The 25,723-nt window shown below is 39.4% G+C and overlaps 1 protein-coding gene and 3 long non-coding RNA genes across 5 annotated transcripts; 1 reads left to right on the top strand and 3 right to left on the bottom strand.

Annotated features, from left to right (window-relative positions):
- LOC138973735 (uncharacterized) lies at positions 1–7,869 on the bottom strand. The gene is made up of 3 exons (XR_011458129.1): positions 7,461–7,869; positions 6,709–6,872; positions 1–139 (listed from the first exon to the last, which is right to left on the bottom strand). It is a non-coding gene; the product is annotated as an uncharacterized lncRNA (long non-coding RNA).
- LOC138973734 (uncharacterized) lies at positions 1,925–3,090 on the top strand. Its single transcript, XR_011458128.1, has 2 exons — positions 1,925–2,031; positions 2,710–3,090. It is a non-coding gene; the product is annotated as an uncharacterized lncRNA (long non-coding RNA).
- A 2,640-nt stretch (positions 7,870–10,509) lies between the features above and the next one.
- LOC138974703 (uncharacterized) lies at positions 10,510–11,358 on the bottom strand. Its single transcript, XM_070347424.1, has one exon. The coding sequence runs from the start codon at positions 11,356–11,358 to the stop codon at positions 10,510–10,512; it is 849 nt and encodes a 282-aa protein (XP_070203525.1).
- An 11,303-nt stretch (positions 11,359–22,661) lies between these two features.
- LOC138973736 (uncharacterized) lies at positions 22,662–25,723 on the bottom strand. Of its 2 annotated transcripts, XR_011458131.1 has the most exons (4): positions 25,556–25,723; positions 25,150–25,224; positions 24,765–24,845; positions 22,662–24,326 (listed from the first exon to the last, which is right to left on the bottom strand). It is a non-coding gene; the product is annotated as an uncharacterized lncRNA (long non-coding RNA). The 2 variants fall into 2 exon arrangements; XR_011458130.1 differs by having other exon boundaries at positions 25,150–25,722.

Genomic DNA, 25,723 nt, shown 5'->3' on the forward strand with positions numbered 1-25,723 from the left:
ACGTGGTCCGGTACATGGTTCACATTCTGCAACATTTTGTTCCAGACTTTTTCCACTGTTGGTGTACTCCAGCATCAGGTAGTCAGTCCATGAGCCGGTCAGCATAGCCTGTGTCCAGTATTGTCCGTTTGCCTGTTGCCTGAAACGTGGATTTTTGGAAGTAACTAACGATCTCTGCACACATTTTAACATGTGAATAAGAACAGAAAAAGTTTGTCAAAAGTATACATAGTTTAATTTGCATTTACTTCAAGGCCAGACTTTCTTCTCGTTCATTATTTCTTCATAAAGATTCTGGAAATTAACAAAATGTTTCCCCCTATCAAGGCCTCCTAACTTTTTTTTTTAAATGCAGGTCGGTTTGTTGTCATCTGTGCATTACTACCTCTTGCCACCCGTGCGGTCATTGCCACCAGGTATCTCAACAATCAAACAGTCTATACAGGCTTAAAGGCACGTCCTTTTTCAAAACAGTATTGCTCACTACACAGAACTGCGAAGACTTTTGCATAGAAAAAAAAAATCTCTTGACTTGAACATATACTAGGAATAAACATCCTGACTGGTTTTTGGAGCTGGATTTGTTTAGGGAATGTTTTACACGTGTGGCGTTAAAGAAATTAATTCATAAAATTCTACATTCGCAAAGAGAGTACCCATACAGAGTGTTCAGTTCTGGTATTTTTCAAAACGGAAGGATGGCCATATAAAAGCCTGGTAAGATTTGAGATTTTGAACCCAATTGTTTACACGGGAAGGGCTGTCCATTTAAGAGCACGCATCCATGCCTGGATGAGAAATGCACTGATAACACTGAAAAAGCACGAGTTTTACCTGCATATTCACAAAACTGGTTCAGAGGCCCGGTAAAGGGAACACATATTAGTTATTTTAAGAGAACATCACGAAGACCTAATTATTAAATTAAAGCCTTTCTGCACGAATGTACATCTTCTATGAATTATATTCTGAAACGCCACATGTGTAATTCATTCCACACACAAAATCCAGCTCCAAGAAGCAGTGAGGCTGTTGATTATTGCTGTGTTCCAAGTCGACAGATGATTTTTCCTGTGTAAACTGAGCCTTGGCAGATCTGAGTGAGCAAAGACCTGCATTTTTTTTAAACGTGTTCAGAGGCCTTGAAATGGTTAGACATTTTGTTTATTGCAAGTAGTCTTTTCGATGGGCTAAAACCAGAACCAATTACCTCAAAATAACCTGTTTTGCAACTTTATAGTTATTTGACTTATGGTAACATGATTCTCACTTTCTGTAAAGGATTCTTGAAAATCTTGCATAATTGCGTATTTATAAGTCATAATTTGTTCTGGCTCCAAGCATTTCTCCTGCTCATCTTGGAAGCAGAACCCTCTAACTCCATCCAGGTTGGAAGCAGAACGTGCTAAGTTCAGTTTAGTCTGTTCTGCAACTGAGGCCTGTGGGGAAAGGGGAGTGTTTCACTGCGAGCCAGATGCAGCCATCGTCACCTGACCTCTTCTGCTTGCTGTGTCACAGTCATTTTTCCTGCTCACAGCGCAGCCAGATAAGCGCACATTAGCGATAGTGGTATCTGGTCTTGACCCTTTCTGTGTGGTGTAGGATTTCCTCCAGCACACAGAATAGTGTAACTAGCAGTAGTAGAGTCTGCTGTCGACAGAAAAAGGAATTTGATAGACTGTGGGAACTAAAACAGGTCAGTGACACCTGTCAAGTGTCAGTATCCGAATTCCTGACTCCGGATGTACAGGGTTGAAACACAATTAACTTTCCTGTGGAAAAGATGCAGTCCCTTGATATTGAGGGAGGAGGGTGGTAATAAGGGGGTTGGGGCCGGGGAGGGGGGTTGGTGGTAAAGTGGGTGCAAGGGGGTGGGGTGGGGTGGGGGGGGGGGGGGGGGGGGTGGTGTCCTAAACTGACAAAAGGATGGTCCACTTTCTGAAAACACGGGAACAGAGAACAGCTCTCTGCCATTTTTACATCTGCTGCACAGTCAATTTGGCTGTTGCTCGAGTCAGGACACAGATTCAAGTGAGTATCTTCAAGTATTATGTTTTTCCCCATTTGAACAGACCATAAAAGCTGAAATTCAGATTCCTTTTTTAAATATATAGGGGATTAACCTTCTGATTCAGTCTAAATCCTGTATCTGCAAACTGATTCCTAGCTTTTTGTGTTTTGTTTTCCTAATTGTAAAACACAGGCAGGTAAATGTGTTTGTTTCAGCGTGAATGTTCTTGCGCGCGTGTGTGTTTGTTTGTGTCAGTGTGTGTTTGTGTGTGACGGTGTGTGCATGTGCTCATGCCTTAATGTTGTAGTGTATCCATGCAGCTCTTTAGTGTTTGTTAAAAAATAAAAAAAATGTAAGTGAGTGTTTACAGTATTTGTGTATGCTTGTAAAGATGGATAGATGAATGATTTGGTTGATGGATTTTGTCAGTTTAATTGACTCTAATATATTTTGTTATTCAGAGGTTATCACAATGTCAAACTGATGAACATGAGTGGTCAGAGTGTAATCAAGTACTAATGTTTCATTTGTTTGTGTGAATAGAAACACGAAAACTATCCAAAGTTTTAACGCAGAAGCGATAATACGGAGGCAATTACCTTTTTTTTTATTATCGGTTAATAATTTTAAAATAGAAGTACATGTAGTAATTGCCTGTTCAAAGGAGATAACATTCATAGTATCCATGTCTTTTGCAGACGCTGTTTGAAAGGAGATGAATCATCAGGCCGTCCAGGCAAGTAAGAAGCACCATGCATTTCAGGAAACTGTCCTTCGGATTCACGGATTACGGTTGCATAATCTCCTTTCTGCCAATGCTAAAAGTGAAACCTGATGACTTTGATGCGTCTCCATTGGCAAAATCTACCCCAAAATATGACGATTGTGCTGTTTCTTCAATCGAAGATCCTTTTGAGAACATGGTGAATGGGGGTTATCCTCCTGTTCGAGTCATGCATCAACTCCAATACTTGCTGATTGTGATTCCACCCCTCAAAAATGAATCAAGCTACCCAACTCCTGTACATCTTTCTCCTGTGTGTGCTTCCACAGTTTCTGTTACCCTGTAGGTGTATTCACATCAGCTTGTAGTATATATGTCAGACACTGCTCCTTTAGATGAAACTACCACAGCATCTCTTCCATCTGTTTATGGAACCCCAACAAAGAAAATTCTGTCATCGACGAAGGAAGCATCCTATGTGACACCTCATGAGAAGAAGTTCAGCCGAACTTAAAGACTCTGCAACCCGGGACTACGAGAAAAGGTGTGTTCGAAAAGCGAAGACACTCAGAGATGAATGTTACACAGGAATAACTGGTCAAACGGCTAAGACAAAAGCAGTACAGGAGGTCGACTGTTAAAAGTGCAAAATGTGTATTATTTATTTCGACCTTTGTGCACAACATTTTTGTGAAGAGGAAAGTACAACAAAAGGTAAGAATGCCAATTTGTTTTCTTGATAATGAACAGAGTAGCATGCAGTCAGGATCTAAAGCTCGTGATTTTGTTACCATTTGCATTGTGTGGTTAAAATGCGCCTTCAGCCTTGTGTTTATTTGTTTGGTTGTTTGCTTGTTTGCTGCTTTGTTCGTTTGGTTTGTTGTTAGTGTTATTGGGTGTGTAGTTTTGTGCGTAACGCAAAACGATATGAGCTGATACAACATAAGATTACCGTTGGGATTTCTTGAAAAACACAATAAAAAAAAAGTATAATGATTTCAGAGAGAGTTTTGTGTGTGTGTTGTTTTTGTTATGTGGTTTTTTTTCGCTATGAAAAGTACCGGCAATTTAATTTTTATTTATGCGTGTTGCGTTCATTAGGCCACACAATGAATGAATACATGAGTCCTTGATGATAATTTTGCAAGTGACTTGACATTTGTTTGTTTATGACGGTAATAAACTTTAAAAAACGATTTGAACTAATGTACAGTATAAGCTTTGCTTGGAAGCAGAACATGCTATGTGTGAGGAGGCTGCTTCTGACTGCTGTAGCACAGGCCACAGTGGGGTCTGTGTGGAAGTCAGAAGCAGCTATGGTGCACTGGGCTTTTCTAGCTCCAGAACTGAGAAAAGAGCAGGAGTGTATTCTGGAAGCAGAACAAATTATACCTTTTTTGCATATGAAAAAGTTGTTCAATTAAATTGATTACTAGTGTGCATGACCAGTGTTTCCTCTAAGTCAAGTGTGTAAAATATGAGGGCTACAATCCTGTGTTTACTGTTTTTTATAAGGGGTTGAAATCTTCAAGTGGCCATTTCTCAAAATGGTGGAAATCCAGTTAGATGGTTCTGGTTTTAACCCATCGTTTTACTCTTTATGAAGAAACAAGAGGCGAAGCCTTCAAGGCTCACGTAAGAAATCGACAAACAGTAACACAAATTAAACTCAATCACTCCGTCACACACACACACACAGTACACACACACACACACACACACACACACACACACACACGCACGGACGCACGCACACACACACACACACACACACACACACACACACACACACACACACACACACACACACACACACACAGAAAGAGCATAGGTGAAACTGTGCAAGAAAGCGAGACACTAGATCTAGATCTGTCTGTCTGCATGTAGCCTACTTACATGGATGGACACGACTGCCAAATAGTCTCGGCCCGCTCAAAATAACAATCACCGAGACTTTCAGTAATTCCATCGCGTGACGTCTAACCCTCGTACGCCATAATGTGACGTCAATGTAATATGACGTCTTCAAATGTTAAAGTTTCTACCACAGACATCTATCTATATATATATACGACTAGTGTCTGTGTGTCTGTCTGTGTATCTGTCTGTGTGTCTGTGTGTCTGTGCGCGATGCACGGCCAAAGTTCTCGATGGATCTGCTTCAAATTTGGTGGGCATATTCAAGTAGACCCGGGACACGACACAACCTGGTCGATATTTCAACACGTGCTCTCAGCGCGCAGCGCGGAACCGATTTTGGTTCCACCTCAGCTATTTTGGTTCCACCTCAGCTTACCCGGGCCCCCATACCGACACACCATAGCCGCTACACCACATCACAACGCCAAAGTTCTCGGTGGATCTTTTTCAAATTTGGACACCGTATTCAGCTACACCCCGGACACAATATCATCGATGAGATATTTCAACACGTGCTCTCAGCGCGCAGCGCTGAACTCATTTTCGTTTTTGTGTTCATTTCACCATTATAAGTAACTCTTCCTTATCTTCTCCAGTGTTTGGCGTTTATCTCCCTTCCTTCGTGTGGCTTTCCCGTTCAGTTGTAAGTTACTACACTGCGCTGTCCACTGCGCTGAGCGTCTTCGGATATTCCCGGCGTTCTGTTACTGTTACCTATTTTTAGAAGGTCAACGCAGTGTACAGAACGTAAATTGGACCCGTAAATTATCCTCACTGTAAAAGTGCAAAGGTCGAATCAATTTATAGCCACGCGAAAAATACACTGTCATCTATCTCTCTATAGATACGGCTTCTCTGTGTTTGTGTGTGTGTGTGTGTGAGTGTGTGTGTCTCTATGTAAGCAACACCTGTGCATTCTTCAGTTCTGTTTGTGATGTGGTCTGGCGGCTTTTGTGTAATTTTATGTACTGGCCTTCCTTTGAGAAGCCATAACTTGCTCAGTCCTGTTTGAGTGGAGTTCGCCTCCAAAGGTGATTAACACGGTTACATTCGTCGACAAGGATGGGACTCGATATGGTCAGGAATGGCATTATGGCCACTGAATCATTTTCGTGCTGTTCCCATTCCACGAATCTGGGAGGGACCTAAGCTTGACGGGTCCATAGTTCGGCGTACGGCTCTAAGTACTTCTTCCCGGCGAAGCCGTCTACCCGGCGAAGCGGGTATTCATTCTAGTACATACATACATACATACATACATACATACATACGCACGCACGCACAGACAGACAAAAGTTAGCATCGCATAGGCTACACTTCGTGAGCCAAAAATTAACAATAAGGAAGGCAAATGGGTTGAAATGCAAATTAGATTCCTTTTGACGAACTGTTTATGTTCTTCTTCACGTGTTACATTATGCGTACGTAGATCGCAAGATATTTTCGAAAAAATTCATAGATAAGCCAATCTGCAAACGGACAAAAATTCACAATATTTATGAAGCCAATAAATTTGACTCAAGAACAAAGCTTATGTGTTTGAGGTGATGTGCATGGGTATGAATTTTGAATGAGTCCGTCAAAGATACCCTCCATGTCGCCTTACAGTGGAACCTACCATTAAAATTATACCACCTTAAATTACCTTGCTGTTTCAAATGTACTGCTTAAACTTCTTGAACATGCAACTCTTGCTGTCTACCATAAAGACCATCACGTCAACAACATACTCGTAAATGATTTGTTTTGGTCTATAATTAAAAATTTCAGAAAATACCCTTTTTTATATTTTTTATTCGGAAGCATGCATACTAACTTTATTTGAAACTACTTCGACAGATATCGTTTTGCAGGTTGACGGGAGGTGAGTTACGAAAGAAATTCAATCCATATGTCACTCAGCACAGAAAGCATAAACGATTAACATGAGTAGAAATGAACTTGTACTTGTTTTCATAATGTATTATTTGGATGGTATCTGTCAAAGACACGTTCTCGTTTTTTGCAAAGCTAGAATAAGGCACTCATTTTCAAAACAAAACAAAAATCTTACGATGAATGGCACGTTGGTTTTCTCCTGTGGTGATTCTGGACGGTAGGAACAGGACTGGTCAACAGTTGCGTTGTGATCACGGAGAACCGGGAAATCTGGAATGGTCACGGTGTCAGTGTCTGGTGACCTGTTCTGACCAGTGGCCGTGAGTGATGATGAAAGGTCTGGAAGTAAAAGAAGAGAGAAAATGAGTGTAAGTATAAATCAATTCGAAAGTATGCTTCTGATCTATACAGTACACTGAACATTTTGACACCCTCTGGAAGTCGTCTGGATGTGTATCCATGTTGTAGCAATTAGACTGGTTTTGCGTCTCTCAGTCAATGCAGAAAGATAAATTCCCTGCACAATTCGTAATCTTCTTGTCTCTAGCATGCAGGTGTCTGTTTACCTTACCGGTTGCACATCCACCACAAGTTTAGATCTGGTAAAAATAGCATTAAACCATGATTCCAGCAAACGCTGCCAATATCATGAATTGATATCAGGGGATAGTTTGCGACTGAATAGAATAGATAACGTGACACACGCATTGTCTTACGTGTCCACAACCCTGACTACTTTTTACTCTTACTCTTAGCTCAGCTCAGACCGTTCTGTAAGTTGTAACTCTGTAGATCTAGCCTGTGGCGCATCTGTACTCCAGCGAATATCAGCTGGACCCAGACACACTGTTCTGCACCAATTCGTATTCGCTGCGCAGCAAAACAATGTTTACGTGTATGCATGAAAATAAAAGCATGTACTCTGACCTTCAACGCATTCCTTCTTGTGAGATAATCCGCTGTTCGTATGTCGCCTCGGAGTTTCGATGGCTCGTCGACTGTACCAGCCTCGCGTAATACTGCCCTCTCCGGACTTTTATGAAGGGAAGACACTGCCAGTGGTCAAAACATTTGTTTCAGGGATGAAACGCCAAATTTTGTGCTGCAGAAAAATGGCGAAATCTGTGTCCAGAAAGTGCCCGACACTTTGAAATCTGCACGCTTGTGCTGCACACATCTCTTCCATTTCCACAAGAGACTCAGAGTTTTATGAGGGAAAGTGTGCTATGAAATGCCTGGGGACATTGACGAGTTGTTGCAGTTTGCGGCTGCTCTCCACCGAGGCATTCTTTTCGGGCATACAGTGGTGACTTTTCTGAGTGAAAATCAAGCTGGTAGTGGTACTGAGTGGTAGAATCAACACAATAACTTGTGACGTCACAGTGCACCGACGTCACAGTGCACCGAAAACCACGTGACCACTACTTGACCCCAGGCGACTTGTCTTGGTTAGCCCCGCAACACTAAATCTTCAACTACAACAACAACAATTTTTTTTCGATTTTTAAAATATTTTTCCAGAGATGTTTGTAACATTTGGCATTCGATTTTCAAGTTTTTGGGGATATTTGAAAACCTTGGACTTTTCCTTTAATTGACAAGGTTGCAAGGAGACTGCAAGGACATTTTACACAAGAATGAGTATACATTGGTTTGTACAATCAAAAAACAAATGAAAATTGTGACAAAAGAACGATTGTGTGTTTACTGCGTTTTTGGCTCACGTGTGTAGCCTATGCGATCGTAACTTTGTCTGTCAGTGCGTGCGTTTGTGCGTGTGTGCGTGTGTGTGTATGTCTGTGGTAGAAACTTTAACATTTCCGAGTCTATGTGTGAGTGGTTATCCAAGACTATGGATAAAGCTCGCATAAGATTACGTCACGGTCAAAAGTGTTTGACGTCAATTAATGCATCATGACGGCATGCCTCCCTGTAGTCTTTCTCTCTCGCGTGGTGTGTGTGGTCTCGGTCATTGTTATTTTGAGCGGGCCGAGACTATTTGGCAGTCGTGTCCCTGTAAGTAGGCTACATGCAGACACAGACAGATCTCACGGTAATCAGACTCTTTGATGTGTGTAAACTTTGCCTTCAAATTACTTGCTTACTGTGTTGATTTTCATCATTTTTTCTGCTTGGCATGAGTAAGTATGGTATTTGCAATACAAAAAAATAAATAAAAGCTAAAATGTTTGTGTTTGAGCAATTATTTGAGCGAGTTTTTCGAAGCGAACGTGTGAATCCTGACAGACACCATTTCCTTCTGTCACATGACCCCATCTCAAAGTTAACCCGTCCTAAGGTAGAGAAAATTTGTCATTTTAACCCCTTGACTGCCTTATGACGGGTATACCGGTCATGCGCTTGTGCAGCCGCAGCGCCTTAGGCGGGTAAACCCGTCTTCTCCTTTCTGGAATTTTCCAGAAATGCTACGTCACTGCTGACACACAAATAGCAGCCAATGGCTTGGTAGGATACCTCATTCTCATGAATAAACATAAATGGTGACGCGGTTTTGCGTCTGAAGTCTATTTTCGGCCTTGGCGGGCAGGAAAGGGGAGAGAACGCTCGACTCGTCAAAATGGCTAACGGTGACAGTCGACCGGGCCCTAGTAGGGAAAAACAAAGACGGAGTGACGCTACAGGCGGTGCAAATGATTATGGATACTGACAGGGGAAGGGGGAGATCTTCTTTCGGACGATTCGTTGGAAACAGGTAGATGACAGTGATTATGATCCTTTCTTGGAGCAAGCAAAACAGCCACCTGTGTTTGATCCACAGGCACCGGAAGATGCGCCGGACTGATTTTTGAAAAGTTCATATTTAAACATCATTATAAGCCAAACTAATTATTATTTCCATGTTTAAACACTAAAAACAGATTCTTGGTTCAATTTCCTTTAAAAATAACATAGGTTTTACTTACCTACCCAGGGGTCGACACTAACTTATTTGGCCTGGGGCCACACTGGCCCCAGAGATGGAAATTGCTGGGGCGGAAAAAAAAATCTGGGGCCCACTCTCAGTATTCACGTGCGGCAATGCATTGTCTGTTTTTCTTCATCGTACTGAAGCCAGGGAAATTCTTTCAACCATTTGACATTGAAATTAGATCTACGACAGCGCTTCGCGCTTTTGGCTGCATCGGTCTCCTTTTTTCGTTTCTCTCCACCCTGTTCTTCATTTCCATGTCTTTTTACACCTGGGATGTGTCGCCACATTTTGCGTTTGGCATTTGAAGGCGATACTTATCTCTCACGCTACACTGCTGTGCAGAGCTCACTCTTTAGCTGGGCTGGCCTGGCAGCGTGAGATTGCCTGGCAGTAGGCCCGCTATAGATAAAACACTTGCTCCACTGCTGTCTGCTAGTGCTGGCTGCTACAGCCAGAAAGTAGGGTACTACCTACTGCCAGTTTGGAGCTAGAATTTTTTGTGAATTATTACACCCCGAACTCCAAAATTCCCTGGCAATCAGGAATGCATATGAGTAAGTTTTGATTGGCAGCGAGAGGGTTAACAAAAGATGTTCATGTTAAAACAACGCCAACACTAGTAATAGGTCAGTTATTTTGGTAATTAATCTGATGTAGAAGGCTGTCTTGATTACAAAACCAAGGAGTAAAAAATGTTGACAAGAATTGACTTACATCCTTTTACCGCGTTGAAGACAATATATGAATAATAATAATACTATGCACTTGTAGTCGTACTAGCTGCTGTTCTACCAGTGATAATCGAGGCAACAAGCTGCTGTTGTAAGTAGTAAACTAGTAATTAGTATTCACAGTCACACATCACATAAAATAATGTTGTGAAAACAAATCAATTGGACAGCATTAAACAACTTTCAGTACTGACTTTGCCAAAACTACCCCTTCACATGTGACAGTATAATCAACAAGCTGATTGTCTTGCAACATTTCTACAGGCACAGAGTGAAAGTTGCATATATCTGAGATTGCAACAACAAACTGCACTTAGCACAACCGCTTCTGCAAATTACAGAGAACACATACAATGGTCAGGATTTGATTCAGAAGGAACCTGACTTTCAGGGAAATAACTCCACGCAACAGCCTGAATGATTTGATTCGTCCGATGCCCCTCTCAACATGCACACGGACACTTGCAATCCTTCTAGATTTCTGCACAGCTTTCCTTGTGAGTTGTCTGCCATGGCTGAAGGAAGGCATGTTGAGGGTTGCTTTCTTAAACAGAAGAAGGTCTCTGATGTTAAAGCCCCGATCAGCCATAACATCATCTCCAGCTTCAAGTTTGCTCAAAAAACCTGATTTCTTGACAATTTCCTTGTCAGAGATTGATCCCACGTACACCGAAGATTTGAACACGATTGCACCTGACGGCATGATGGCAACAAGCACCTTGGTTGTGTTGTTGTGTTTATAGTTTGACCAGGTGAGCCTTTGTGCCGCTGGACGGAAAGGCTTTTCCACTTGAAACTCTGTGCAATCAATTACACACCTTGTGTTTGGGAAATCCTTGAACGACTCTGGCAGATTTTTTTTGGAAACTTCTTTGGATGGCCACTTCAGTATTGGCTTGAAGCACTGGTTGAGGATGCTTACCCATGTTGTGAAAACCTTGCTCACATGACTCTGTGAAATGCCAAAAAGGAATGCAAGGTGATCCATGTCATATCCTTTTCTGATCCGAACTAATGTGAGCATGAACGATTCAAACTTGGAGATCTTGTAGGAATGCCTTCCTCTTCCTGGAAACCTTCCTGAACGCAGCTTATTTTTTCCACCCCATATTCTTGTCTCTTCTGCCGGCTTGCTTATCCACTCAAACAGAAATTTCAGCATTTGTATAGAGGGAACGCCAGTGTACTTAAAGCACACTTCATCTGATGAAAGAATTCTGTGTAAAAATGTGTTGCAAACAATCATCTGCATTTCTGTTGTATTCAAAAGTACCGTTTCACCACATTTTTTACAAGAAATGTCTCTATTTCTGAGGAACTTGTGAATATCTGGTCCACTTGGTTGTTCTGCTTCAGCCGAGACACCTGTCTGCCCTGATGTTTCAGAGACGTTCTGGACAGCGTTTCCAACTTGGGCATTCTGTGAAAACAAATAGAATAACACATTCGCTTGAAATATAATTTCTACCCCAGACAACTGAAGCTTCACAAGTAATGTGGCACAGTGCACGTAAGTACAGGTACTAAGCAAACTAGAATTCACAGTACTCTAAATTAGTTATGATAAGGCAAAATTAAAAAATTAAAAATCTCATGTTCCTAATAGCGGTACGGGGTTGAACAACAGTACAGAGTTGCATTTTGAATGAAAATAAATAATATTATAATACGGGGTTGAATAATAGTGCAGGGTTGCATCAGTATACTCACTGAGTAAGACTGAGAAAAGCTTTTCTGTGTAGAACTTCCAGGCTGCTTTTCTGTATCTTTGAGGCCCGCAAAATTCTCACACATGGCATCCTCCTCCTGTAAGTGTAAAAGAGAACAATTTTCAAGATGCAAAGCCACTCAAGAAAGTTAATGCATGCGCTGCTTGTTTTGATTTATTATTATTTTTTTTTAATATAACGTCTTTCTTACAGTTAACAAAAATGAAAAATACAAGTCTTTTGTTTCACTTTCTCACTTAAGGCTGGAGCACACTTTGGAAAGTACGTTGGAGTAGCCTCCCTTCTACGTTGGAGTAGCCTCCCTTCCCGGATTTAGAACGCGTTTCGTGTCGTAACAGATTATCCACTTACTAGCCATATCCGTATGCAAAATAATGAAATAAACATTAGGAAATGGCAGACGTTTACAAATATCGACATTCTCTATCAGTGCAATAAAAAACAATCGTTAGAACTTGCATTTACGACATGTCGTGCGTGAGAACGTGTCAGTAAACAAGCACTTTTTGCCTTGCTGAAGAACCCCACGAGTCAAGCTAAAACAGACGACAAGTAATGGAAAGCAGTCTGCGGATAAACATAACAAACTACTGATGAAAAAGTGTGTTCATCCCTGCTCTGGATAAAAGACATCGGACTGATGACAACGTGGCAGCGTTCACGCGAAAAGATTTTTTTCCAGATTATCGCTTCTACATTTTATTGCACACGTGTACTTGGGGCAGATCTGAATTTCTGAAAGATGACAAATCGGTCTTGTGTGCTGAGAACCACATGTTCTTTGCCGACAGAAATCACGATGGGACAAGATGTAGATTGTGTTGAAGAGATGTTTGCAGATTATCGCATCTACATTTTATTGCTCAGATCAATGCACGTAGTTGGGGTAGATCTGAATTTCGCAATGGAAGACGACAAATCCGTCTTGTGAGTTGAGAACCACATGTTCTTTGGCGGCAGAAATCACTATGGGACAAGATGAGGATTGTGTTGAGGAGGTTAATACTGACTGACTTTAGATGAAGAGTTTCTAGACCTGGTTTTTGAGTCACTTGAGAAAAAGTGACTCTATGTAATCGGTCAGTGTTAGTCTGTCCGGCCGGCCGGCCGGCCGGCCGTCCGGCCGTCTGGCCGGCCGGCCGTCCGTAGACACCACCTTAACGTTGGACTTTTCTCGGAAACTATCAAAGCGATCGGGCTCATATTTTGTTTAGTCGTGACCTCCAATGACCTCTACACTTTAACGATGGTTTCGTTGACCTTTGACCTTTTTCAAGGTCACAGGTCAGCGTCAAAGGAAAAATTAGACATTTTATATCTTTGACAAAGTTCATCGGATGTGATTGAAACTTTGTAGGATTATTCTTTACATCAAAGTATTTACATCTGTAGCCTTTTACGAACGTTATCAGAAAAACAAGGGAGATAACTAGCCTTTTCTGTTCGGCAACACACACCTTAACGTTGGACTTTTCTCGGAAACTATCAAAGCGATCGGGCTCATATTTTGTTTAGTCGTGACCTCCAATGACCTCTACACTTTAACGATGGTTTCGTTGACCTTTGACCTTTTTCAAGGTCACAGGTCAGCGTCAAAGGAAAAATTAGACATTTTATATCTTTGACAAAGTTCATCGGATGTGATTGAAACTTTGTAGGATTATTCTTTACATCAAAGTATTTACATCTGTAGCCTTTTACGAACGTTATCAGAAAAACAAGGGAGATAACTAGCCTTTTCTGTTCGGCAACACACAACTTAACGTTGGGCTTTTCTCGGAAACTATAAAAGTGACCGGGCTCAAATTTTATGTGAACGTGACTCATTGTGTTGTGAATAGCAATTTCTTCCTGTCCATCTGATGCCTCATATAATATTCAGAACTGCGAAAGTGACTCGATCGAGCGTTTGCTCTTCTTGTTGTAGAGAGGCATCATGATGATATATCGATATCCTGGTTTTTTTTAACGTTCTTGGTGACAAAGCGCCAGAATCGCACGAAGATCGAACTCTCGAAGAAAACAAGTTTATCGCTGAACATCGGAAATGTGAAATGCTCTTCCTGTCTGACCAGTCTCCCCGTTAAATCCACAGGCTACATTATTTATCAGGTAACTTACCAAACCGGAGTGTGTGTGTGTGTGTGTGTGTGTGTGTGTGTGTGTGTGTGTGTGTGTGTGTGTGTACACCGGATTACCACCATCAACGCACCCTTTTGGACTTTTCTACTATGCCTGCTGTGACATTCACGAGGATTATTGTGATTCTTGGACAATCGTGTGCCTATGCTGGACTTGCAGGAAGACAAACGGTGCCGGAACGGTATACGTGCTGCCAAGTGTGCACGTCCAGAGCTCAGTGTGAACCGAGAGTGAGTGTGTCATTGTGTGGAAGTTTTGCTTGATTGATTTATTCATGATTTAATTTGCTTTTTGGTTCAATAGTAAAATCTGTGTACGTTATACTTTGTATTTTGTGGTGTGATTCGCCCGAGTGCGAGACCCCCATCCCCGAACGCCTCTGTGGGTGGAATTGTATATATATATATATACTTGTGTAACGTGAGTGTGTAGATGAGAATGTGAAAGTTGCTTTGGACCCAGATACACACAGCAGACACCAACGCAACAGCTAAGTTTCAGCCTGACAAAGAAATTCGAGTGACACAGCTAATGGCTGTACTTGTTATTTCTCTATTAAAACAAATGTTTCAAGATCTTTAGGCCAAAACAAATAAATTGTCTGTTTCTATTATTACTATTAACATGGCTAAAAAAAATAGGGTAGGTAGGTAGGTGTTTTTGTTGTTGTTGTTGCCAGGATAGAATTCTTGAAAATAACTAAATGACACAAAGAGACAAGACTCGCTATAGATAGATTTATAAAAAAAAAATGTGACAAAGGATATAAAATGATTGTTTTACCTGGTCTGGAATCTTCAGTAGTAATTGCATAAAAAAGTCTGATAATTATATCAATTATCATGTTAACTTTTTCTTAAAATGGGTGCGTTAAATCCTAGTCTGTTTGTTTTTAATGGACTAAGCAATCCTTGGACTGACAGAAAAGATGTATTTTAAAAATGTCCAGTTGCTTTTACTTATTTTTCTAATTGGAAGAGAATACAAATAATTAAATTATGCACTCTTTTCTGTTCAAATGGGTAGAGGGCGGGGGTAGTAAAAGGATCACAGTTCAAGATTTTGCGCGACAAGAGGTGTGTTTCTTTTATAAAGAGCAAAAACTCAACTTGGTATCTAACACTATTTCTGAACACTGTAACCACTTTAGCACTTTTTTTCTTTTTTTTTCTGTCTTCCAAACTTCTAATTCAGCTTCAAAAATGATTAAAAAAAAGGGTTTTTTTCTTCTGAAATCTACAGTTAAATCACTATTTTGGATATTCTATTTTGCTTCCCTATTTATCTTCTTAAGTTTTTGATCATCTGATTACCTTGCTTTTCTATTTGGAAGATAATATGCACTCTTTTCTGAAAAATGGGTAGGGGGTGGGGGTAGTAAAAGCATCACAGTATAAAATTTTGTGCGACAAGAGGTGTGTTTCTTTTAACTTTGATGAAGAGGGATAACTCAACTTGGTATCTAACACTAGTTCTGAACACTGTAACCACTTTAGCACTTTTAATTTATTTGTTCTGTCTTCCAAGCTTTAAATTCAGCTAATAAAATGAGTAAAACAGTGTGTGTTTTCTGAATTCACCAGTTAAATCACTCTGTTGGATGTTATTGTTTGCTTCCCTATTTCTGTTCTGAAGTTTTTGATCACCTGACTACCTTGCTTTTCTATTTGGAAGATAATATGCACTCTTTTCTGAAAAATGGGTAGGGGGTGGGGGTAGTAAAAGCATCACAGTTCAAGATTTTGCGCAACAAGATGTGTGTTTCTTTTAACTGTGATGAAGAGGGATAACTCAACTTGGTACCAAACACTATTTCTGAACACTGTAACCACTTTAGCACTTTCATTTTTTTTCTCTCTGTCTTCCAAGCTTTAAAATTTAGCTAATAAAATGAGTAAAAAAGTGGTTTTTTTTTCAGAATTCACCAGTTAAATCACTATGTTGGATGTTCTATTTTGCTTCCCTATTTCTGTTCTTCAGTTTTTGATCATCTGACTACCCTGCTTTTCTATTTGGTAGATAATATGCACTCTTTTCTGAAAAAATGGGTAGGGGGTGGGGGAAATAAAAGTATCACAGTTCAAGATTTTGGCCGACAAGAGGTGTATTTCTTTTAACAGTAGTAAAGAGGGATAACTCAACTTGGTATCTAACACTATTTCTGAACACTGTAATCACTTTAACACTTTTAATTTATGTTTGTTTGTGTTCCAAGTTTTAAATTAAGCTTCAAAAATGGATAAAAAAATAGTTTTCTCATAATTCACAAGTTAAATCATTATGTTGGATGTTCTATTTTGCTTCCCTCTTTCTCTTCTTAAGTTTTTGATCATCTGACTACCCTGCTTTTCTATTTGGAAGATAATATGCACTCTTTTCTGAAAAATGGTAAGGGGGTGGGGGTAGTAAAAGCAACACAGTTCAAAATTTTGCGCGTTAAGAGGTTGTTTTTTTTTAAAATTGGTAAAGAGGGATAACTCAACTTGGTATCTAACACTATTTTTGAACACTGTAATCACTTTAACACTTTTAACTTATGTTTGTCTGTGTTCCAAGTTTCAAATTAAGCTTCCAAAATGGGTTAAAAAAATGGTTTTTTAATAATTCACAAGTTAAATCATTATGTTGGATGTTCTATTTTGCTTCCCTCTTTCTCTTCTTTAAGTTTTTGATCATCTGACTACCCTGCTTTTCTATTTGAAAGATAATATGCACTCTTTTCTGAAAAATGGGTAGGGGGTGGGGGTAGTAAAAGCATCACAGTTCAAGATTTTGCGCGACAAGAGGTGTGTTTCTTTTTACTGTGATGAAGAGGGATAACTCAACTTGGTACCAAATACTATTTCTGAACACTGTAACCACTTTAGCACTTTCATTTTTTTTCTCTCTGTCTTCCAAGCTTTAAAATTCAGCTAATAAAATGAGTAAAAAAGTGGGTTTTTTCAGAATTCACCAGTTAAATCACTATGTTGGATGTTCTATTTTGCTTCCCTATTTCTGTTCTTCAGTTTTTGATCATCTGACTACCCTGCTTTTCTATTTGGTAGATAATATGCACTCTTTTCTGAAAAAATGGGTAGGGGGTGGGGGAAGTAAAAGTATCACAGTTCAAGATTTTGGCCGACAAGAGGTGTATTTCTTTTAACAGTGGTAAAGAGGGATAACTCAACTTGGTATCTAACACTATTTCTGAACACTGTAATCACTTTAACACTTTTAATTTATGTTTGTTTGTGTTCCAAGTTTTAAATTAAGCTTCAAAAATGGGTAAAAAAAAATAGTTTTCTCATAATTCACAAGTTAAATCATTATGTTGGATGTTCTATTTTGCTTCCCTATTTCTGTTCTTCAGTTTTTGATCATCTGACTACCCTGCTTTTCTATTTGGTAGATAATATGCACTCTTTTCTGACAAATGGGAAGGGGGTGGGGGTAGTAAAAGCATCACAGTTCAAAATTGTGCACGTTAAGAGGTGTATTTTGTTTTAATTGGTAAAGAGGGATAACTCAACTTGGTATCTAACACTATTTCTGAACACTGTTATCACTTTAACACTTTTGATTTATGTTTGTCTGTGTTCCAAGTTTCAAATTAAGCTTCAAAAATGGGTAAAAAAAATGTTTTTTTAATAATTCACAAGTTAAATCATTATGTTGGATGTTCTATTTTGCTTCCCTCTTTCTCTTCTTTAAGTTTTTGATCATCTGACTACCCTGCTTTTCTATTTGAAAGATAATATGCACTCTTTTCTGAAAAATGGGTAGGGGGTGGGGGTAGTAAAAGCATCACAGTTCAAGATTTTGCGCGACAGGAGGTGTTTTTTTTTATAACTGTGATGAAGAGGGATAACTCAACTTGGTATCAAACACTATTTCTGAACACTGTAACCACTTTAGCACTTTTAATTTTTTTTTTCTGTCTTCAGTTCCAAGCTTTAAATTAAGCTAATAAAATGAGTAAAAAAGTGGTTTTTTTTTAGAATTCACCAGTTAAATCACTATGTTGGATGTTCTATTTTGCTTCCCTATTTCTGTTCTGAAGTTTTTGATCATCTGACTACCCTGCTTTTCTATTTGGTAGATAATAATTATGCACTCTTTTCTGAAAAAATGGGTAGGGGGTGGGGGAAGTAAAAGTATCACAATTCAAGATTTTGCGCGACAAGAGGTGTATTTCTTTTAACAGTGGTAAAGAGGGATAACTCAACTTGGTATCTAACACTATTTCTGAACACTGTAATCACTTTAACACTTTTAATATATGTTTGTCTGTGTTCCAAGTTTCAAATTAAGCTTCACAAATGGGTAAAAAAAAATAGTTTTCTCATAATTCACAAGTTAAATCATTATGTTGGATGTTCTATTTTGCTTCCCTCTTTCTCTTCTTAAGTTTTTGATCATCTGACTACCCTGCTTTTCTATTTGGAAGATAATATGCACTCTTTTCTGACAAATGGGAAGGGGGTGGGGGTAGTAAAAGCATCACAGTTCAAAATTTTGCGCGTTAAGAGGTGTATTTTTTTTTAAATTGGTAAAGAGGGATAACTCAACTTGGTATCTAACACTATTTCTGAACACTGTAATCACTTTAACACTTTTAATCAATGTTTGTTGGTGTTCCATGCTTCAAATTGAGCTTCAAAATGGATACAAAAGGATTTTTTTCCGAATTCACAAGTAAAATCACTACGTTTAATGTTCTATTTTGCTTCCCTATTTCTCTTCTTCAGTTTGTGATCATCTGATTGTTATTTTGTTTACATTTTCACAATACAATATTGCAACTTATTCAGTAGTGTTTGCGTGAAAAAATCTGATACCTATGCTTAAACTTCAGTCGTTATCTTAAAATTTTGCGCGTTAAGCCCTTTATATTTTGTATTTTCCTGATAAAGCAAACATTGAACTAACAGAAAAAGTAACTTTTAAAACTACCTAATCACTTTGAAATTGGGCCTCCAAAGTGTTCTCCAGCCTTAATACTATTATTTTGGCACTAACTAACAAGAATCTAAAAAGACATGTCTATGCGTATACTCACAGTTTCATTTGCAGCAACAATATTCTTTTTTCTTTTCCCTGCTGGCACTTCATTTGAAACAGAACGGAGTTTCCTTTTCTTTGTTGGTTTTCCAAAAGGATCAGCGCTTATTGGGTCCGGATTCTCTTCCGTTGGCTTTCCATCCACGAAATGCTGTGCAAATACAAAATAAATGTCATGATATTCCGGATGATAATACTATAAAACACGGCTGAACATAATACAAACAGGTGTAAGAAGTCAAGAAAAACTTGAAATGTTATCAACAGAGGCTTTTGTGTGCGCTATTACTTCCTCCTTCTGTATGGCAGGATACTTCTCAATAAAATCCTGCCAATAATGGACAAGCAGATAAAATATCAGACATGTTCATGAATTCACTATGTCTTCTTGAAAAAAGGGAACCCACTAACCAACTTTGATTTGCAAGGTATAAAAAGTTGTGCAAACAAATCTGGATTGGCAGAAAGCAGGATTCCTGGACATGTATCATTTCATGCCATATCACTTTGCAAACTGTTGCTGGTTTGGGTCTGATGGAAGATTGACTGACCCCAACTGCTGATGCTTTTTCAACTCAACATCACTTATGGCAGTGCCATGTGGGCTGAACTTGAAGATCAGGTTCTGATCTGACGCAGCATGCCAAGATAAGCACATGAAACACATATCAACCTTTAAATAAAACACATTGATCAACCTTTAAATAAAACTAGAAAATGTGCAAAGCAACTTCACATACTTGACTGCAAATGAAGTGATCCCGACCGATGATTTCTGGACGGAGTTGACTGTTGGGTCTGTAGCAAGCTGTGACCCAGCGCTGACACTTATCGTAGTGGTAATTAAACTTTCCAGGCTTCACGAATGGAAAAAATTCGATCCCCACACACCGTTCGGGATACCTAGTGTCCATATTGCACACTCCCCATGCACATCTTTTCTGTCTCGGCATTTTATAACATCAAAAATGTCACAGTCTACACAGCACTGTGAAAGCAAAAACACGCCATGTGTGTTCTCCCTTTCAAGGGAAGCTACTCTCGCGCTCTCCTCCCGCGCGATTTACGAATATGGACTATACCCCCACCCAAATTTCAAAGTTGGACGTTTCCTGCCTAAGGACCCCCCCCAAAAAATATTCTGTTTACGGTATCCTGACTGACCCTATTTTTTCGCGCGACCCTAGACTTTTGTTTGGCATTTGGTAAAAAAAAAAAAAAAAAAAAAAAAATTGAAACAAAAAAAATTTGAAAAAAAATTTGAAAAAAAAGGGGCTTTGTTTTTTTGGCAAAATAACTTAAAAATATGTTTTGGGGACAAAAAAAAAAAAAAAAAAGTCCCGACCTACCGACCCTATTTTTTGGGCCTATGCATAGATGTGTATTGACAGGATCGCCAACTCGTTGCGCGCGCTCACCAAGTAGCGGAAAGCGGAAAAGACGATTTTGACAGTAACTTTACTTCCGGTGCAGTCTTTCAACACATGGAGAAGAAGGAGAATTTCGAAGGGGAGGTGGAGTTTGTGGCTCAGGTAAGTGAAAAGCAAACAAAGCAATACAAAAAGATCATTGCTGATGATTGAAATGAGTCATGTGAATCAACAATAAAGATTGATTGTGGACGGCACGTCATTATTTTTGTTTTTAACACTTGAAACGCGAGAGCATCTGACACACTGGTAAATCCGAAGCTGTGCACGCAAGCTGATCAGCAGATCGTTTTTCTGCAGAATTCTCGCTCACATCGGCCACTATTTTAGCTCAGCAAACCGACAAATTTGCAACAGAACAATTTCTGAATGTTAGAAATTCGGCTGTAGATTTATAGATACCTTTTCTATTCCATGGTTGTTGTTTTTTCAGGGGGAAAGTACCGACATCTCAATCGCTGAAAAGATGACAGCATCACCACAAAAGAAACTCCAAGAATTGCCAAAAGTAAGTAAAAATATTGACAGATCTATGTAAAAGACTATGAAAATTTAGAACTGGAACAACAGAATATTCAAGAAATAACCGATAAGTGATATATTATAACTGAACCATTGATTGATTTGAATGTACATCATGCATGGAAGTTAAAAATGGTGCAGGAACTGAAGTCAGATCAACACATCAAAAAGATCAGTGCAGTATATTTGTTTTCTCTCCCCTCTAGCATAATTCTGTTTTGATATATATGCTTGATGTCTTCTGTTGTTTTTAAATTCATTGTCACTTCTAAATTGCATGCTTTATTGCAGAACGCTTGTTCTTTCTGCCTTTCAAGTGCCTTTCACCGGAGCTCAGAGAGCTTGTCGACCTATTCTCCACCAAATCGTTCAACTTCAAACGTCTATCAACTGCCATTAATAGCTATCATCCAGCTATTTGTATGGACAGTTAGACTTATTTCTCTAGAAATTTTGTTTTACTAAGGGTTTATTGTTCTGCTTTTTTTCAGACATTCCGTCCCGCACCAGAATTGCCAGAGGTTGTTGCAACTACAACTTTGAAGAACTGTGTCGTGATTTACAGCAGCTTCCCGAGTCGTGGTGCCTCGCGAAGAACGAGGTGAACCAGGTGGTTAAGGTTGTTGTGCTGGAGGCCAGCTTGGTTAAGGTTTGACTTTGAGTCAGCATTTTCAGTGATTTTTCTACGCAGCCGATGGTGTTTGGATTTAAAGTGTAAAGGAAAAAGTCCCTCCCGAAGCAGCGTGCTGCAGTTTAGACTGGCTTGGCGACAGTGTTGAAGTGAGTGACAAGTAACATTTTCAGTAAATCGCTTTGTGTTACAATTATTCAACACCAATTCTGAGCCAAGAGAATGATTTTTTTTTTCATTTGGAATGTTGTGTTTTATAGGTTAGGTGTGGAAAATTGGATTTGACTGTAAAGCTCTTTAGCAGAGAATGTAAATAAACTTGACCAAGAAATTATTGCGACAAATTTCAAACTCCCAAATTAAAGCATTGATTAATTCCCGTTAATTAATTAATTAAATTAAATGTCACAAGAATGTATGCTTTAATTTGGGTGCAACATGTTGAAACTTTGTTTGAGAATGTATCTACTTCATTGATTAAATATATGCATGTGTATGAATAGGAATCTTTCTTGTGTCAAATTGTGCGAATTGAGACTGAGTGAGATAGTGAATGTTGGTACATTACAGGGCCGGACTAAGCAAAGAGGAGGGGGGGGGGGGTTGCCAGTGGTGGTCCAGGGGGATGTTCCTCTGCCCCTTGTGGGGGTCAGGGGGCAAAGCCCCCTTATGCTGAAGGGTAGGTAATATTCTGAGATAGGAAAATGGTCGCTCCTTGCATGAAACGGCATAAAATAAACAATAATACATTTTTTTTAAATAACTGAGGTACATGTTTAGGCTAGGGGGGGGGGGGTTGCGCAACCCCCATACCCCCCCCCCCCCCCCCCGTAGCCGTAGTCCGGCCCTGCATTAATTGTCACTGTATGGTGTGTGTGTGTGTCACTGTGACCAAAGATACATTAACATATGCTCTATTTGAGTTCATACAACTTCCAATTCCATTCAAACGTTAACAGAGTGTTGCTTTCTTTCTTTCTTTCTTTATTTGGTGTTTAACGTCGTTTTCAACCATTCAAGGTTATAACAAAGTGTTGCTGGTATGCGACTGAACATGTTCTACTAGGAAAGCAAAGCAAATTCCAGTGTACATAGTGGTCAACATAAAAACAATCAGACGCATTTATCAAGTGGCTGACAATTGATTTTGAAATGAAAACTGTTTGCAAAATATCTCGCTGTCAAAATTATATCTTGAACAAGTACACAAAGGAATTAGGTTTGAACCATAGCAAAATGAATATGTTTCAATTTTTCATGTTGCAGACTTAAATTTACATGGACTCATGAAAATACAGAACAGGCACTGAACAAGCCATGTGATACAATACTGAACCAAATAGGAAGAGAAGTACATTTTAACGACAGCAGATTTTAACACCAAAAATCAACACCTAAGACAACAATCAAGAAGTTCAAATTCAATGTACATGCACTTGATCAGATAGGATAGTTTGTACTGCATGAAGAAAGATTATACACAACAAACTACAGAGATCCTTCCTGATTGTTCTCAACATTGTATGTTTTCAGCTTTTTCCTCAAACTCCTTTCTTTCCATGTGCATTTCATTTTGTCCAACATTGTATGTTTTCAGCTTTTTCCTCAGTCTTTTCTTTCCATGTACATTTCATTTTGTCCATCATTGTCTTCAGTTTGTGGTGGAGTCTTATTTAAAAAAAAACAGAACATTTTGCAAAGTGTCTTCTTGAACAGCTTGTGAAAGATCAAATGAATACAAAGTGTCATAAAAACACACCGGAACAGCATCACTGTTCCTGCATGGTTCAATAAAGTCATCTGCTTTTGCCTGTGTGTTGATGCACAGGTTTCCCAGAAAATATGTTCCATGGACATCAAATCACCAAAGGGAAGTAATCGCTCTTTATGCATACGACATGTGTAATAGATTAAGCGAGAGTTGTACGGAACCGTTTCTCCTGGCACGAGAAGATGAAAGTCGCTTGTATATTTCAATGCTTGTTATTCTCTCAGGTGCCAGGAGAAAAGGTTTTGTACAACTCTCGCTTACTCTATTACACAGTCATGTCGTATGAATAAAGAGCAATTACTTCCCTTTGGTTATTTGATATCATCAACGCTTTGCCTCATTCTGTTTAAGATTTCTGCTTTGTGTTGCATGGACAGACACATCTGCAATACATTGGGCTTGACAAAGGTCAGTTTGCCCTTGTTCAGTATGCTTGTCATGTCAGGGGTGGTTTCACTCTCTTCACTGTAGGATTCAGGTGCGCAAGTCAGGGCTTCCAAACACTGCAATTTCTCATCTCTGTACGCACTCTTTTGGAGACACCAAACTCTGTTTTAGCTTTTGGGCAACACATCCTCCAACATACTTTGCATTGTCCTCTTCATCCTCTTTGATTTCTAATGCACTTACTGGTTCCCTAGTTTTTCTTCATAGGCCTTTAAGACACCAACAGTATAAACATGTTCAAGGCAATCCAGGCTGAAACTGCAGGGGATACTGTCAACTCAGTAATGCCTGAATGCTGGGTTGAAAAAGCAGAGTAGTACCTGGCCCACGCCTTCTCCTTGGCAGCATTCCCAACCTTGCCTCAGGGAACTAGGCAGTCATGAAGAAGCAGAAGTTTCTCTTCCAGATCTGCACCTAAAACACAGAAAATAAAATATTATAATTAAAACAACACACAAATATAGCAGAAATCAACCCAAGAGTGAAACTGAAGATGTAGATGCATGCACACAATCAAAACCAACAACACACGACAACAACCCAAAACTACACTTTACATGAATGGATGTGAACATATTAAATTTTGTATTCCATTTGTCGTTATAGAACGTGTTGACAAACCACTTTCATGAATCCTTATCATGTCTTTCAACTATGACATGTGCTATTAATGATCCTAAAAAACACATGAAATATTGTAGTGGCAGGCATGTACCTAAAATATTTGTAAACAGTAGCCTCTCTGTGCAACGAAGCAGTATTTTTGCTCGAAAACTATGAATGAAAGTGATCTTTCAGGTACTGGGACTTTGCAAGCTGATTTTTTTTATATCGCCTTACTCAAAAACTTACTTTTCAATTACTGAATTGGTCGACAAGCCCTCTGAGCTCCGGTGAAAGGCAGTTGTCATTCTTGATAGATGCACAAGCGTTCTGCAATAAAGCATGCAATTTAGAAGTGACAATGAATTTAAAAACAACAGAAGACATCAAGCATATATATATATATCAAAACAGAATTATGGTAGAGGGGAGAGAAAACAAATATATTGCACTGATCTTTTTGATGTGTTGATCTGACTTCAGTTCCTGCACCATTTTTAACTTCCATGCATGATGCACATTCAAATCAATCAATGGTTCAGTTATAATATATCACTTATCGGTTATTTCTTGAATATCTGTTGTTCCAGTTCTAAATTTTCTTTTACATAGATCTGTCAATATTTTTACTTACTTTTGGCAATTCTTGGAGTTTCTTTTGTGGTGATGCTGTCATCTTTTCAGCGATTGAGATGTCGGTACTTTCCCCCTGAAAAAACAACAACCATGGAATAGAAAGGGTATCTATAAATCTACAGCCGAATTTCTAACATTCAGAAATTGTTCTGTTGCAAATTTGTCGGTTCGCTGAGCTAAAATAGTGGCCGATGTGAGCGAGAATTCTGCAGAAAAACGATCTGCTGATCAGCTTGCGTGCACAGCTTCGGATTTACCAGTGTGTCAGATGCTCTCGCGTTTCAAGTGTTAAAAACAAAAATAATGACGTGCCGTCCACAATCAATCTTTATTGTTGATTCACATGACTCATTTCAATCATCAGCAATGATCTTTTTGTATTGCTTTGTTTGCTTTTCACATACCTCAGCCACAAACTCCACCTCCCCTTCGAAATTCTCCTTCTTCTCCATGTGTTGAAAGACTGCACCGGAAGTAAAGTTACTGTCAAAACCTCTCGCAGCCGCAGACGGGAGTTCGAAACAGGGCCAGCGTTGGCGCGCGCGCAGAGTTGGCGATCCCGTCAAGGGATA

Source organism: Littorina saxatilis, linkage group LG8 (genome assembly GCF_037325665.1).
Source record: "Littorina saxatilis isolate snail1 linkage group LG8, US_GU_Lsax_2.0, whole genome shotgun sequence".
Lineage (NCBI taxonomy): Eukaryota > Metazoa > Mollusca > Gastropoda > Littorinimorpha > Littorinidae > Littorina > Littorina saxatilis.